Source organism: Grampus griseus (genome assembly GCF_964374135.1).
Source record: "Grampus griseus genome assembly, chromosome: 12".
In the NCBI taxonomy this organism is placed as follows: Eukaryota; Metazoa; Chordata; class Mammalia; order Artiodactyla; family Delphinidae; genus Grampus; species Grampus griseus.
In genome coordinates this window covers 60,580,185-60,597,885 of record NC_139006.1, presented here as the reverse complement: position 1 = coordinate 60,597,885, position 17,701 = coordinate 60,580,185, and the positions used below count along the sequence as shown (strand labels likewise).

The following is a 17,701-nucleotide window of genomic DNA, read 5'->3' as shown; positions in this document are numbered from 1 at the left end:
AGGTATATAAAACTGCTACATAAATATAAGGTGATTTTATTGTTTCATATCCTGTATATGGGCTTAGAGCATGACCCTATTCATTACACAAGTGCAAGGAATGAAGTGTCTTTTAAAAAGGTTTCTCTGGCCTTTTGGTAGCTGTCCTGCATCTAGTAGAGATGTATTAATATGTCGGCAGTGTCCTAACTAGCGGATCTAGACTGACATATATTTAAGGAAAGTGGAATCACTAAGATTGGTACAAGGGCCCAGTTTCTTAAAACGTTGGATTGCTTACGGCATATGTTTTTAAAAAAGGATATTATAGAGGAAGATGGGAGAAGAGTATTTGCTGCAAGAGAGTTTATTTTCACAGCTGAGCTATGTTAGTGCATCTGAGGCTGGCCCTGTCTCAAGGGCTCAGACACAGGACCACACCCCACTGAGACTGATTTTGATGAATGCATCTTGGAACACACTGCTCACAGTGGAGGCTGTGTCACCAAGCCAGAACTGTCCTCTGAGTTCACATGTGAACAAATGACTTTCCCCACAAACAAGGAGATCCCTGAATACTTTCCAAGTCATGCTGATGAGGAGGCCGGACATGGCAGCTCTCTTTGCCATTGGTTGTGGACTTGCCGATGCTGAGTACACGTGGCATGATTTGATGCCCTCACCTCCATTTAATGCTTCATATGTTATCTCGTGATTTCGAAGGGCTGTTTCTGTCGCCGGGGATTTGCAGGAGACAAGTTCTGCCTCTTATCAGAGAGCCAAGAACGTTATCTGAACAGCTGCCACCTGCAGAAAGGCTGGTGTCAAACCAAATACACTAGTTGAAGTACCTCTTTTAGGGGAAACAAACATGTACATGCCCACGTGTGTGTGCGTGCATACACACACTCCTGGAATGAATGATCTTGGAGGCATGAGCCCTGCCACACTAACTGGTATCCTATGGACCTGTCCTCTGTTCCCACCTGATCTTACGGCTGTCTTCCCACCTACAGTAGGACCTGCCCCGATGCGGGTCTTGTGGGCTGGGAGCCCTGGGCAGCAGCTGGGAGAGGGAGGGCTTGGAGAGCAGATGAGCCACTCACTCAGAGGCACTGGCAGCTGCCTTTGAATTCAGGAGAATCCTTTCTTCCCTAGGCAAAGGGGCCTTTATCATAGGCGTGAAGGAGGAAGAGGCAGGTTAAAAAAATAAAATGACATACAGGTTGCTTGTCACAAAGCAGAGGGAAGAGAATAGCTTCCCATTCTCCTCCAGGCTCTGGCCTCAGATGACAGCTCAGCACAAATGGAATCAAATCAGCCTTTAGCTCTTCTTCTGCACCCCAGCAGCCACAGATACAGCTTCCTCTCCAGCTGTCAATCAGGCCGAAGCGCACGGTAAACGCCCATGATTAGCGCCTTCCTCAATTGGGTGCGTAAATGGAGAATCACAACTCACTCCTCAAAGTAGCTGGGGCCACAAACCCATTAATTTCTACGGAGCCAAATGTAAACAGAAAATGAATGTTCCTGTAGACTCTCCAAATTTTATTTCCCCTGCTAAAATGTTGGGAGGAGCAGGGATATCTTCCTCTCTTACAATGTCTTCCCATATTTGAAATGAGCTGTTTGACATCCAGCCAAATGATTCTCAAAGGGAGACAATGAAAGCCCTGCACCCCCATTTGTCAGTATTTAAGGCTTAATGAACTCTTGGCGCCGTCTTTCCTCCCAGAGCTTCTGTTTGCTATTACTGTTTAAGGTGATCTGTCCAACGCTCCGATGTGCCAAGAAGCTTCGCTCATAATCAGAGATACGTATTTATTTACTAGTTGGGTAACCGACAGAGAGGTTTTCTAGAGATTGCCACATTCACTAAGAACTACCACACCCAGCTGTTCTCTTTGTATTTAAATCCCAGGCATTCTCCAGTGAGAGGGGCACTGGGTCCAGCCTGCCCAGCCTGCTCCCGCCTCCATCTCAGAGATAATCTCCTTCAGCTGTGGATGAGTCTGGCCCGAGAAGAAGATGCTCAGAGCTCTAAGCCTTTGGGCGCAAAAGATTCTCTACAAATGCACATTCAGAGTAAACAAAACCCATCAGGCCCCTGTAAGAGTCCTACGCCTGATTGCACGAAACACATCATGATGGAATCTGCAGTTAGCAAAGTAATTGGCGTTATTACAGCTGATGGGAAATTTCTGATGCTGCCCGAGCTCCCCTTTGAAATAATACTCAGCCATTTAATTTGTCCAGCTCTCGTTTAGCTGATTGCTCTTTTCTGCTGGAGTTTATCAAGAATAAAATGCGCTGTCTCTCCAGATGCCTGCAGGCTGAGATTTCACAGACAGTTCTTTTTTCAGCACTCTTCCCACCTCTCTCAAGACCCCGTGCCTTAGTCACCTTTCACAAGATGTCAATAATGCAATAGGTCGGAGGTGGGTGAGTCAAACTGATTTAATTCAAAGCTGTGTATTTCTAGTCCCAATTCCAGAGGTACCTCGATGCTCCTGCTATACCATTAAATAATGGTGAAAGACACGCAAAACTCCAAAGATTTGCTTGTCCTAAAAAAAGGTTCACAAAATTCATTAGCTCCAAAAATAAGACAAGTAATAGAAGCTATCTTTATCATAACCACAAGGCCAGAGGCATTAAAGAAATATCAGAATTTGGATACATGCATTTTTGTTTGGGGGATCTATTTTTACTTCTGATAGGCATGCATCCCTAGAATGGGTTCTACAAATATTCATTGAGCATCTACTTTTTGTACACAGATTCTTTATGTTTTTACACAATGCTCATCTTATCCCCCCATTCTCCACTTTGGCATTTCTGTTCCTAACCAGATGAAGAGTAAGAAAGCCAAATTTAGCCAGCTGTGTTTTCTCACAGTACAAACAAGGCTTGCATCTGGGTACAGACCTCTCATTCCCATCAGCAAGCTACTTGCCCTGTCAGCATGTTGACGATGGACTGCTTACTGGAGACAAGAGTCCTGCAGCCAGGACGGCTCCCTTCTGCAGGTGCCACCTCCATCTGACAGCCCACGGACTCCAGAACCCATATGCTCCTTGAATCAGCTCTTATCTCATCTTTAATATAGAAAAAACTGAATTTATGATATGAAAGTCATCATATAAAATCCCCCCAAAGTCCCCAAGCCCTAACACAGTCTCCCTGAACAGCACCCATCCAAATGCACTTTGGTACAATTCCTCACTGATTTTTCTGGGCAATAAATCATTGTGCCTGTGATTTTTTTACAGGGTTGGAGCTGAAGTAGATGTCCAGAATTATGCCGAGGATCACTAGACCCAAGGGAGTTGGTTCAGATGAGGCAATGCTCTGGTGGTTGAAAAAGCTCTTGATGCATTTGTTTAAAGTCATTTTGAACAGAGGTCCCCAACCCTGGTACCGGTGGCCTGTTAGGAACCAGGCCGCAGAGCAGGAGGTGAGCGGCGGCCAAGTGAGCGAAGCTTCATCTGTATTTACTCCCCATGGCTCGCATTACCGCCTGAGCTCCGCCTCCTGTCAGATCAGCGGCTGCATTAGATTCTTATAGGAGCGTGAACCCTACTGTGAACTGCGCGTGTGAGGGATCTAGGTTGTGCACGCCCTATGAGAATCTAACGCCTGACTATCTGAGGTGGAGCTGAGGCAGTGATGCTAGCTGGCGCTGGGGAGTGGCTGCAAATACAGATTATCATTAGCAGAGAGGTTTGACTGCACAGAGACCATAATAAATCAATTGCTTGCAAACTCATATCAAAACCTTATCAGTGAGTGCCAAGTGAAAACAAGCTCAGGGATCCCACTGATTCTGCATTATGGTGAGTTGCATAATTATTTCATTATATTACAATGTAATAATAATAGAACTAAAGTGCACAATAAATGTAGTGCGCTTCAATCATCCCAAAACCATCCTGCCCTCTCCGGTCTGTGGAAAAATTGTCTTCCACGAAACCAGTCCCTGGTGCCAAAAAGGTTGGGGACAGCTGATTTCGAACACTTTCTAGCTAGTCCTCCTCCATGGGAAAGTGCCACAGGTGGTAAGGGAAAGAAGCAAGCAACAAAGGCACTTCTTTCTGGGTGTTCTCATGTCCCCGCCAAACAGTTCCTATCTGTCCCTTATCCATCCCATTCATCCTGTCTTCCTCCTTCCTCTTGTAGGGTCATTCTCACAGGGCCGGGCTGTCTACCATTGCTCACTTTGATTGGCAAGTGTCATGAACAAACTAGTGAAAACATCAGGCAAGATCTAGATTTTTTGTTTGTTTTTTATGTTTTCTTCTTCATTGGTAATCCCAAATTCTAGTTATATTGTCTTGGGAAGCTGCAATTTGTGTTCTGAAGTCTGCTGCAGTGGTCCAGGTTCAATTTCAGTATGTAACTTACAAGAATAATAAGAACTACAGCACATACTGAGTGTCTGCTGTATGGAGTGCTTAGCAGATACCAGATACTGTTTTGTGGGCCTATCTATTCAGTCCTCCTCAAAATCCCATGGAACAGGTACCCTTCTTTCACTAAAACAGTATCTGAGCCACATACACATTAAATACTAAATGGGGGCCACACAGCTAATACAGGGCAGACCTGTGATTTCAACTACTAAATGATAAAGTAATGGGAAATGTTCTCTGTGCTAGTTACTGGATACAGAAGGGTGAGAGAGATTCATGTTGTATTCCTAAATAAGCATCAATTTTTACTATTTATAGTAATAAAGATTACAACAACATCACGTAAAGTTTTTCTGTCTCATGAATCATTGGCTTGGGACACGTGTTGGCAACATGGTTCTGTCAGAGGCTGTGATACACATTTTTAAGAAGCGAGTGATGCAGAAGGAAGATCATGTGCAGAACTGGAGAAGGGGGAGGGGATGGTCTTTATCAGGGACATATCAGAATGCTGTGGTGGAGGCTGTCTGCAGACTTGATGCAGGCTCCAAACACAAGTAGACAGATGGCTGGAAGATGCCACTTGAGGTCTGCAAGCTGTTCCACTACGAGGGGCCCCTCTCTTGTGGGGGTGTCCTGATGCCTCTCAATCGACCCCTTTGGTCTGGTACAAGATGGTCAGAAAGGGGCTGGGTAGATAGGTAGGAGGCCAATGAAATGTGAAGCAGACAGTAGGGCTGGAAAGAACTTAAAAAGTGAGCGTGCTTATTTGTTGGAGAGGTGGGCCTTTCTCCTCGTTAGGCAGGTTTAGAACTATCCTGCTAAAGGGATTTTGAAGAAAATACCTCCTTTCAAGTCCTAAAGGTGGTCTGTGAATTTGTATTTTCTGCATGTGAGTCATTCCTAGCCCTAAAAATGTATAGAAGTGATGCATCACATTAAAATTTAGACAGGGAAATCTGTAACTCAATCCGCTAATAAACACAGATACTTGAGATATATCACAAAACATCAATGACCCCAAGCCTCAAGTGAGCAGAATTACAGGATGATTTTTAAGAAGCTCAAATTGAAGCCACTTTACCAGAAGGACGGAAGAGAAAAACAAGAATAGAAAACTAGAAACACGAAGTCAGTGGAAGAAGTCAAAGTGTAATTAAACATTTTGTGTCTCAAGGGATCATAGAGATCATCTAACTCTACACCCTTGCTGCTAAGCATTTTGGTTGGTTTTTGTTTTTGTTTCAGGTGAAAACTGTCTTTGAAAGAGAAGAGAATGACATTCAAAGTTAATCATCACTGGTTGGCCTCACTCTGTTTATACTTCTATTCTGAAAAATTGAGTTTAAATCAGATTTTGAGGGTTAAATCATATTTGAATATGCTGGCAGGGATAACTTACATTGATTCCTTTGATAAAGGAGAAAAATCTTTCTGCATATGAGGAAGCCCTTCTTCTCCCAACACCCACCTGCCAACCAGAAATTTTCCTGCATGTGAATTTCTGCACATTAGGTCTGTTTTAATTTGGACTCACCTGCACGCGGCCCTCAGGTGGTCAGAACATCTTGGGAGAAACAAAATATTCATTAAAGTCTAAAGAGATTTAGAACTGACTAAGACTTCAGAATATTCCACTGAAAGGCCAGACAGTCTGGAAACACCTGGAGAACTTCTCTCTTCAGGATTAAATGCCAATACTGGTTTAAAAAAAAAAAAAATCTGCTATAAACACTGTCAAGGCAGGCAGTGCAAAAAAGATATACCTGTAGTACGAAGAGGCTGATCTCATGTAAGAAAAGTAATAATGTCAGTTTGGGTTTTAGTGCAAAGTATATGTATGCATGTGAACAAATGTTTTTGTTTAAAGTACTCTACTATTGTCACAGATGTCCATGTTAGGTAAGCAAAATAAAGTAGGTTGCCTTAGGAATTATGGGGAAAGATCCATGTTTTATGTAGGTATCCCACAAGTAGCCAGAAAAACACCTTTATGGGTGGAGGCATTTTTTTGAGGGGGACCATTATTCACAATACAAACATAGTCACATGAGCTCATAGAAGAAGGCAAAAAAAACAAGAATCGAGATCCTACCCTTTTGATAAAACCAGGAAACTGCATCTGCAATTTTTGGGGAATGACGACATGTTTTTCTTTTTCCCAGCCCATATTTCTGTATAGTTACTTTGGTAAAATATTACAAAGATAAATTAGTAGGAAAATGATCACATGCTCGGATATCATGGAAATATCAAGTTGCCATAAAAGTTTCTAAACACTCTGTTTTTAGATGCATCTCATTGTGGACCAGTAACACACACTTGACAGGCCAGCACTAGTCTGCAGTCCATGCTCTGAATCGCACTGAATCAGAGAACAAAGATGCACAGCAAGAGGCAGACGGCAAGCCTGAATAAAGGCCTTGAGAAAAAGGTGTGAGTTTACTAAGCAGGACCCTAAGCAAGGAGGACGCATGGGATCAACCTCGCTCCTTAAGTCAGGGGATGCGGTGCACCAGCCAACCACACGCGTTCTCTCTTGGGGCAGCGTTGGAAAGCTGGGCCTTTTTGTGTGTGTCTTAAGAGTCCAGAATGTCTAGGTAGCAAACAGAGGAGGTCATAAACCCAACACCATCACTAGCTAGGTTAAAATACTGGACAAATCTCAACTGTTGAGTGGAAAAAAGCAGGCGGTGGGCACAGGTGTAGGATTTATAGAATCCCTGCTTAGCCATACATCCTCTTCCTGGATCCCGTTTTCTTCCTCAGTGAAAGGGGAAGAAGTAAGCTGTCTGATAGAAGGTTGCTGTGGGTTTAGTCACCAGGGGCAAGTGAAGCTCAGGGCACATTCCCGACACAGGGTAGAAGCCATTGGAATGTGGGGTCTTTTATTTTCTCTCCTCTTCAAGACTACCTCTGTGCCTCAGTCTTTATCTAGAAAGTGAGGAGGCTGATTTAGATTCTGGGGAGATTCTGAAAACACCTGGAGCTTCTGGACTCCACCCAGACTAATTCAGTGGGGTTGGGCCTGGGCTCCTGTAGTTTTCATAAGCTCCCTCGATAATCCCATCTGCAGTCAAGGTTGAGAACTGCTACTCTAGGTGTTCTGTCTTGTTCTTTCAATTCTCAAATGAAAGGAGTAAGTAAGCACTGATAGTGGGACTTCCTTATACACTGTTTTGCTTTAGGGTGGTTCTTCCCAAAATGGCAAAGTAGATACTATAGGGCGAGTTCAAAACAAGCCAACCTGTCTTCTCATTGTTGTGTGTCTTAGATGGGAGCCTACACCACCTACCTCTGCCTCAACTGGGTTTCCTCTGTAGAAGGGACAACAACTATCACAACTCTCCATTTGGGAACTGGGGAAGCAAGGGGATGAGAACAACAGAAATGCTTTGCCAAGATGGAAGGATGCAAAATGCTCCACAACAATTCCCTCTCTTACTCTGAGATAGATGAATTGCTTTTCCTTGAACAGGCTAAGATCAAGAAAACTCAATATAATACACAAAAGTGAAGCTGAGGCTGCTTGCCCTGGTGTTGTCAGTGGTCAGGTTGGGTTTGAATTATCTTAACAATGGTGATAAGCTCTAACTCAAGGTGTCATAGCATAAGAGGTAAAGAACACAGGTGTTGGAGCCAGACTGCCTGGGTTCAAATCCTAATTCTGCCACTTATGGGCTTTGTGACCTTAACGTCTCTGTGATTACTTTTAAAATAAAATAATATTATTACTGATTTCACAGAGGTTTGTAAGGATTAAATGATGAATAAATGTAAAGTTCAAAGAACACTTTCCGGCATTCAGTTCACTTTTAGTAAGTCTTTGGCATATGTACACTCAATCAAAGGCCGTGTGGACATGTAGTAACACCAACTCCTGCTGAGTCCAACAAGGGCTGGGTGCTCTGGAAAATCCCGAGCTTCCTTTTCCATCTTTACGACTGTTGACTCTGAGCCTGTAGGCAGCGGGTGTGCATGGGAGCAGAATCAGACATGGGGATTCTGTTCTGAAGGACACTATCAACCCTGCAAGAACAAGCAACCTGGGAACTCAGGGATTTCATGCCTGCATTAAAAATTTCTGGGTTAGGACTCGTGGAGCCCAGGATATTTTGCAGATAGTTTAATCCCCTGATGGTCTATGAGTAGAACTGATTGTGGGGCCTGAGGAAAATGGAGTAAGGGTTCTTTCAGGGGTGACAAAGTCCCCCTCCTTTGAACACTGGGCGATAATCACACTTAATCCTGGAATGAACACAGTACCTTCTCAACCTGTACTTCCTTTATGTTTATGGTCCCCTTATTTCTCCAACCAGCCTAGCAGCTACCAGGTCCACTGATTCTGCCCCTGTACTTTATCTGGCATTCATCCCCTCAGGAACATGTCCACATTGACCCCAGCCCAGTTTCATTCCCTACTATGTCTCACATGGACCAATGGCACAGGCTTATTACTGGATCTCCTCTTCTTTTCATCACACCTACTAACTATGGTATAACCTTCTTGCATCACAGTTGCGACTCTTCCCCAGCCTCAAACCTTCAATGGCTACACTGTCCTCAGATGGATGTCACAATCTAAAATCTGGGTCCTTATTCAAACATATCAACTGTAAAATGCCATGTTAAGATAATCAGAGAAATCTGAACATGGACTGGGCATTAGAAAATATTATGGAATAATTGTTATTTTTATAGGTGTGATAATGGCATTGTGATTGTATTTTTTAAGCCCTTATTTGTTAGAAAAGCTTACTGAATTACTTATGAGTGAAATAACATGATGACTGGGATTTTTAAAAAATAGTCTCCCCAAATTTAAAATTAAAAAAAATATATATGTATCTGGGAGTATAGATGAAGTAAGATTGGCAAATGGTAATGATTACTGAAGCTGGCCCAGTGGTATGCGGGGAACCGATCACACCAACTCAGGAAAGCTGGCTGTCAAAGACTTTGCAAACAGGTTGTTAAACCATTGGCAGCTTAAAGTTGTTCACCATGGGGATATTTACACCACAGAAATCAGCAAATGCTCCAAATCAAGGCTTTTGTAACAATATATTAAAGTTGAATAATAGATAATAAAAGTTGAATAATATATGGAGGTTTATTAAACTATCATGTCTACTTTTGTATAAGTTTGAAAACTTCAATAATAGTTCGTTAAAAAAAAAAAAGCTCAACTATTTTTCTGGACTTTGGAGACCTCCTGCAATTTGGTCCCAACCTAATTTGCAGCTATATCTTCACCATACTCACTCTGAACCACAGTAATTAAAGAATTCCAAGTCTCCAGACCATACCCAAGCATCTCCACCCGTGGTTTGGTCTTCATCCAGGCTTCCCCTGCCCTGGAGTAAGTTCACCGCCTCACTTCCTTCTCAGCTATCCTGGCACACGTACAATGAATGACATCTCTCCCTATAAGACTTCCCTTCTTGCTCTATACAGATATAATTTCTCCTTCTTCTCAATTCTTAAATAATTTAACCTGTACTTTTCTATCAAAAGAAAAAGTTGAATTCACTGTGTGTGGCAGGCATCATGCTAGGTTGCTTTCACAATATTGTCTCACAACAATTTGAGCCTCACAACAATCTGTGGGATAAGCTGCACAGCTTTTTTGCTTGATAACGAAAATTAGGATTAAAGCCACTAGGTAACTTCCCCAGGTTCACAAAGCTAATAGTAGTGGCAGAACATTCCAGAATTGTCAAAATTTTGGGGAAGAGTCTGTGCAGCAGGGAGCCCCACATAAAGGTCTCCATGGGCACCTTTGAATGAAATGGCAGCTCAGTGACTGAACGCCCTGTTTTCTCCGCACTGAAAAATGTTTTTCTGTGTTCTGAGGTACTCTTCTTACCCTTCACTGCAAATGTCCCGTTGGCCATAATAGCAATGGACATTTTAGAAATTCGTTTAAAATGGCGACCCTTTATAGAACAGCTATTACACTTGCCTCCCAAAATCCTGTCATGAGGCATACTTGAAGTAAAACTCAATTTTTCCTGAAAGAAGTATCCTCTCTCCTCTGAGACAGTGAGGCATTTATGAAGCTGGTGAGGACCAAGTCCTTTTGTGGGTGCTCTCCTCTGTGGGGGATGGGTCTTCTCAGGGTTGCTTTCCTAGCACTGCAGCTGGACAGGTGAAACTTGCATCTGAGATTGGGCCCCACACTACAGTTATTTCTTCCCAGCATCCCCAACCTGGGTCCTTGTTAAGCAGATGCTTAAATGCCCATGGGCACACATGGACACTTTACTACAAAATTTAAGCAACCTTCACATGCCTGTAGGAACTGAGAGATAAAGAAGAACTAAATGCCAAGAAGCCGTGGATGCTATTTGTATCTTAGATGAGAGCAGAGAATCTAGCACTTGCCTTGGATTCCTCCTGGAGAGCTCAGCCTGCAAAAGGAATGGAATGTCTAGCAAGAGGGGCGTGGTAAATAAATGATGGTACTAGCAAGCGGACAAAAATAGCCAGTTGCTAGAAGATTTTCCAGTGACATGAAAAGCATGCAAACAAACAAAATAGAAGGTTAAAAAAAGCATATAAAATATGATTGTCAATTTTTTAAAAAAATCCCATAGATGTGTATGTCTATGTACAGTAACTATTGTAAGACCATACCCCAAAATGTCATTATAAATATTTCTGGGGTGCAGAGATATTTTTTCTTATTTTTTTATATTTTCCAAATTTCTTCTTTTTAGTTAATTTTTATAGTTAACATCCATCACCACACAGAATTACAAATTTTTTTCTTGTGATGAGAACTTTCAAGACCTACTCTTTTAATAACTTTCAAATATACAGTATAGTACTATTAACTATAGTCACCACGCTGTACATTACACCCCCAGGACTTATTTATTTCATAACTAGAAGTTTGTACATCTTGACCACCTTCACACATTCCAAAATCTCTAGTGAACACTTATAGCTCTTAAACTGAGGGGAAAAAAAAAAGAGTAAAAATAAAATGAAGAAGAAATCATACGATTGTGGGGCTTCTACTAAGGGAATGAGATGCCTCTTTTTATTCCTTTTGGGGATGGAGAGAGATGGTCTGGCAAAGGGAGATGAGGGTTCTCATTTCTAATCATCCGAAGGCAAGAAAAGAGGGGACTCAAGTGTGTTCATTCCTTTAAAGGCAGGAAGAACAAGGCGTTGGAAAATGAATGATGTGTTTGGGGGGAACCAAATGGAAGAGAAGAGTGTGGGTGACTTAGGTGTGAATTTCAGGAGCATTTCCATTTGTGCTTTTTAAACCTGCTGAGACTAGTAGCCTCCGGTCAGACAGTTCTCCCTGTGTGGCTCAGAGGCCAAGCTCACTGGCCTGGGAGAACTCCCACCGCTAATGTACGGGCCGTAGAATCTCAGCATTGGGCTCTACCTTCAAAGTAATGTGTTTATTTCCAGGAATGAACATGTTGTCTTTACAAACCAATAACCACAGGGAGAAAGGCTGATAGTCACCTCCTTACCCTCCTCTTCTCTATCTGGATGCAGAAAGGAGAAGAGAGACAAGGAGAGGCCAGCCTCATACAATCACCCCTCTCCACACTTTCTAAGTGGAGGGGCAGCAAAGATTAGGGAGGAAATCATGACTATTTTCCTTAAGAGGCTGCAGCAGGACGGGCTTCAAGGGAAAAAAAAAAAAAAAGACAAAAACTTTTCTATGCAAGTGGTGAATGTGGACTGTGTGAAAGCTGACAGGCCCACTGACAGTGAGCCCAGGGAGGGGCCCTCAGCAAGTTCCCTCCTGAAAGTCAGTGACAGTGCCTGGAAGGAAACACGACCATGCATGATTGTGGACATCAGGATGCCTGGGGCTCAGTTTCACCTGAAACCCAAAGAGAGAAGGGAAAATGACAACAGAAGCCAACGATGTGGTGCAGTGGGGCCAGAAGGAGGCAGCCCCAAGCTTGTGGGCAGTGCTCTGTTTCTCTTTGGAAAAGCACCCGAGAGGGTGGTGTTGACTAGGTGTTGACACATCAGGGCCTTTTTGATTCAGGAACAACACTGCAGAACTGACTTTTTGATCTGGGTACTACACTCTAGCCACAAGGTTCCAGGGCTTCCTGGCCTCGGGAACACACATCCTGAGGAGTGAAAAATATGCATTTATATTCCAGCCTTGGGGGGATGACACACAAATGGAATAATGTGGAAAGGTCAGACGGAAGCAGGGGAGTGAGCCATCTGTACCAACCACCTGCGGGGTTATCTGTGGGGAGGGCAGGGAAGCTGCCTTTCTAGGATCATGGCCTCAAATGTTGTGGACAGACCCCCAATATACCTAACTTAATAGTTCATTTTAAATCTAATATCTTTAGAAATGTGGCTCAACAAACATGGAGAGAATATGATCAAGTCAGAAACAATGTCAAAACCACACACACACATACACACACACACACACACACCCCTTCCATAAAATCAGTCTCCACTATGTAACCTTTTCAAGCCACAAAACAACATCACACAGAGCCTTTTTTCCCTTTATTTTTATAAATTTCCAGATAAAAATAAATATTTAGCTGAGATAAATATTTATCCCACTGCTTTGTGAGAGTATGTGTGGAGGTAGGTGGGATATGGGTAAATGCTGATTTTCTTTTGTTTTTGTTTTATATTCCCTGAGATCACCTGAAAGTTTGTGTGAATTATACGAATAAGTACTTGAATAAATCGTCATTTTTCAGTATTGTCAAAAGGCTTCCTTACTATCTATTTTTAAAACCCCACTGCATCCTGACAGAAGGATCAACAAGCTGTGATCAAAAGACCCCAAACCGTACATGGATTTATCTTTAACTCTCACCAACGGGGCCCTTTATTTCGTTCATTCTCTCCCTCAAGCCTCTTGCTCCACTCCCATTCTGGTTCTTAGCTCTCTGACTGGTCTGGGGCCTCTTCTCCCCAGGACTTGGGATCTCAGCACCACACATGGGAGAAGTGTAGTGAGGGTACAGTGAGTTCTTGGATGTAAAACATATTTAAAGAAGAAAATATCCCCAAGTATATGGAATTATTGTTATTAGAAATTACCTGCTCTGCCCTTAGGAGTCTCTGCAGAGGTGCAGCAGGTGGGGCCTTGGGCAGCACTGAGTTGGGGAGTGACAGGAAGTTTCCTATTGAAAGGGGGACAGAGGAAGGGATGGAGCATCTCAGCTCTTGCTCTTGGATTTACCTATCTTTGCATACACACTCTATCTATACTAGGATCCATGGGGAACACAAGGACTTTGTGTGTCTGTCGTGCATTTGTGGTGTGTGTGTGTTGGTGGTTATGCATTTGTGTGGTGACAGTAAGCTCCCTTCCAAAGACAGGGAAGGTGATTTTCCATCTTCACTGCCAGGGAGGTCCCCAGAGAGCCCTTTCTTGTGCCTCTTGTGGTTTGCTCATAGTGACCTCCAAAAAAGCATTCTGGCCAGAGATAATAATGGCTTGTTTCCTAACCAAGATCAGCAAAACTCAACCATCTGCCTCTGCAGAAGTCTGAGATTAACCTGGCTGCCAGACCATGGCTACGAGGCATTTGCTCACAAAGATTCCACAAATGTGAGTATCCTGTCCCAACGAGGAGAAATGCAGGAGAGAACCTCATCCTCTACCTCCTTGGTTTAACGCTTTCCTGAGCTGAATCACCCACCACCACGCTTTCCAAGCAGCTTGGTCTACATTCTTGCGTACTATAAAATATTAAAGATGCAGAAACAGGTTGTTTTGCTCATGATGAGATGGGAGGAGCCAGAGGGAGAGGACAAACTACCAAGTCATTGTCAAGGTTGGTTCCTTAAGTCAGAGAAGCTGGAAATCCAAGGTGGGGGGTTTGTGCCCTGGTGCCAACTTTGTTTGCTCACAATTCATAAAAGGATCAGTGGAACTTACCTGTGGCTGAAATCCTTTGAGGTCGCTGGCTGCAAGGTCACTGGCTGGGAGGAGCTGGAAAAGAACAAAGGAGTCTTCCTTAGTGATACTTCTCACAGTTTGCGTACAGTGTCCCCAGAACAATTGATCGGCAATGGACTCACCAGAGCCCAGATCTGGAGCTAAAGCAGCAGAATCACAAAAGGCAAATGCGGTGCTTCTGGGATAGGAGCCTGGACTGAATGGCCTGCTCACCTTGTGTCTACTCAATCTCTGACTATCTCTGCTGCCCTCTCCTACCTTCTTTCCAGGTGCCACTAATTCTTCAGAGCCTTAAGTTAGGGATCATGAACTATGGATGGACTCCATCAAGTCCACAGACTCCCTGAGATTGTAAGTACAAATTACGTGTGAGTCCATACACTTCCTTAGGGAGAAGGTTCCTGACTTCTTTCCTATTATCAAATTATTCTGTGATATGAAAAGTAAAAGAGACAGTTAAAGGCCCATCTCCTCTGGGAGGGCTGTTGCTTCTTCTTCTTCCTCTTCTTTTTTAAAACTCAGACCAGTGAAAATGACCCTTTCCTCTCTGCAGCTGCACATGACTCAGTTTCCCTTTATCGTACATTGCCTTTGATTTTATATGTTATTGAGGTATTCATAGCTTATGCCTCCAACTATTATGCACAATGTTAGATGAGGAGAGTCAGGTTATGTATTTTCTGTATCTCTGTGTTTAATCAATATTAAAGGGTAAAGTTAAGGTTTTAATATTTTTGCATGCTCTCCAGAAAGCACTCAATGGAATCATAAATTAACAGAATAATCACGTTCTTTATTGTTGCTCAAAAATGCTGGGAAAATGGGCTAAAGAGAAAAAAAGGCAGATGTAAAGAGAAAAAAAGGCAGATGATTCAAGGTGTGTGACTGCTAGCTTTGTTAGGCCTGGAGAGCGTCTGTGAAAACTAGGAAAGATTTCATATTTGCTGTAACAATATTTTGTTTGGTTCAAGAAAGAGAGGAAGTCATGCTGGGCTGTAGTGCCTCCAGCCCTCAGAAAAGCTCACCTGGGCTCCCTAGCTTCTCTCAATGACTTTGCCAAAAATGACGCACAAGGTGTGTAAACTCTGGGATGGAGCAGGAAGGAGGTAGAGAATGTACCTCTCTCCCCACACCCAGGCCTGCAGGCAGGATTCCCCAAGTGGCATTTGCCTGGAAAGGTGACACCATCCTGAGAGAGAGCCAGCTCAGCCCCTGACTGCACACACAGCCAAGCAACAAGCCGTGAGGGTACCTGACGAGACACTGGGGGCTGAACATAATTATACAGCATCTCTGCCTTCAAGGAACATACAATTCGGTCCAAGGGTAAGACACGCATGTGTCAGTGTGAGCAAAGTGTAGTAGGGTGTTAGTGTCAAACTGTGAACAACGTAAGGCAAGGAAGGTCAGGGTAGGGTTGCTGAAATAAGCTGGAGTTTGAACTGAGCCTTGAAAATGGACAGGCGGCAAGGCAGGGAGCCGCTTCAAGCCGGCAGTGGGGAGAAGACGTGGAAAAGGGGTTTACCAAGCCCAGCACAGCTCCCTTTGCGTCTGTTCTCTGCCACCTGTGGCATGCATTAAGGAAGAAGGGAGGGAATCATGCTACATCGAGGATCGCCTGGGTGCCCAGCACAGTGGTTGCTGCTTTATAGAATTTTTATTTTCTAATCTTCATAAATCCCTCATGAAATACAAAGTATCTCCACTTTATGGATGGGAAAATTGAGACTTACGGAGGTTAAAAAACCTTTTTTAGGTCACACAGGTAGAACACATATTTGGGATTTAAATCCAACAGTATATTATCCCAAAGCTTATCCTCTTTCTTCTTTAACATGATGCCTCTGGTGGAGGCACACTGGAGATAATTTGTTGAGGAGACATGACATAGGAAAAAAGATGAGGACCAGACTGTTAGTCAAATGAGCCACAGGCAGGAACATAAAATGTGTGTCCCTATGAATGACCCTTAACTAACCCTTCCTTTCAGACACTATTTTATTTAATTGGTAACAACAATCTACTTTTCAGGACTTGTCAATATGGCTTAGGGCCTCTGATTCAAGCACAGGTTGGGATGGAGCTGGGGAGGAGGGACAGACAGGCTAGGGTGATGTATGGGCATGGGAGTGACCTCTGCAAGAACAGGGCCGCAGACATGTGTTAGTGCATAGGACTCAGGTCTCAAACTCTCCAGGCCCTGGAAGTCGAGCTGGCAGGGACTCTTCTACTGCGTTTTCACGAGGTTCACCAGGCAGACAGAAGAAGTAAGCCCCAAATATCTAGTTCTTCCCAGTTCTGAGATGCTGCAACAGAAAATAAACCACAAGGGTGTTCATGGCATCTTAGCATATGTACTACTCCCTCACGTTAGTGGTTTGGGATTGAGAAATGACCATATCCACTTTGAATGGAAATAAAGATACAGAATTTTTGGTTATTATTCCTTAGGTCCCCTGTTCAGCAAAGTTAGGATCTATCCCATCCTCCCTGGAAAACTTACATCTTACATCCTCTTTCCCTTCTCTTAAGCAGAAGAAAGATGCGTGCAATTTAGTTCTTTTTTTTTTTTTTTTTTTTTGGCGGTGGGGGGGTCGTGCCTTGTGGCATGCGGGATCTTAGTTCCCCAACCAGAAATCGAACCCGTGCCCCCTGCAGTGGAAGCACGAAGTCCTAACCACTGGACACCAGGGAATTCCCGCAATTTAGGTCTTAATTATTTAAACTTCTCTTTTGTATATATTTTGTATTTTCCTTTTTTTCGCCTAACAAGCCCATGCCCAACAAGACCATGGTTTATATAAATCTTACATAACTTCTGCATTTCTCAAAGTGTTAAGAAGAGTCTGGACAAACAATTAGTCATTAAGTACCTGTTGGTCAAATGACTTACAAGAAAAGTGGGGAATATTGTCAAACTAGAGGTGAGGGCTAGAATGACTAAGTTACTGGGAAGTGTGAGAGACAGCTTATGACATGCTTCAAGCTGACAAGAGGAAATGACATCTAGAATGCTCAGCACCTAGAGCATTTCCTGCATGAAACAGCATTCAAATATCTGAATGAATTAATCAGTAGGGGAGGCTGAGGCATGGCGGAGAAGAGATGAGAATGTGCTTCCACAAATCACTGCCCTAAAAAGCACTGATCCAGACCCTGTCCAAACCGTCCCCACCCCCCCACCCCACCCCCCGACCAGACCCCTTCCTCATTCTGTCCCACAGAAAAAGAGTTCACTGCTCAGACCATCCTAGCCGTGTGGGGAGGGATCCAGGACAGGGAGGCGAAGAGGGAGGAAATGCATTCCGCCGTGGCTCTGGGGACTGCAGTCAGGTTGCAGTTAATGAAAAGGATCCTGCCTTTTCCCAGGATGGCTAAATGT

At 43.5% G+C, this 17,701-nt stretch overlaps 1 protein-coding gene across 2 annotated transcripts in view; it reads right to left on the bottom strand.

Annotated features, from left to right (window-relative positions):
• SETBP1 (SET binding protein 1) overlaps positions 1-17,701 on the bottom strand; it is a 372,459-nt gene that overhangs the window by 170,516 nt on the left and 184,242 nt on the right. For both annotated transcript variants that reach the window (XM_082667612.1, XM_082667613.1), the window contains exon 3: positions 14,299-14,352. In XM_082667612.1, coding sequence (XP_082523738.1) covers positions 14,299-14,352 — 54 coding nt within the window. The remainder of the gene's footprint in view (positions 1-14,298; positions 14,353-17,701) is intronic.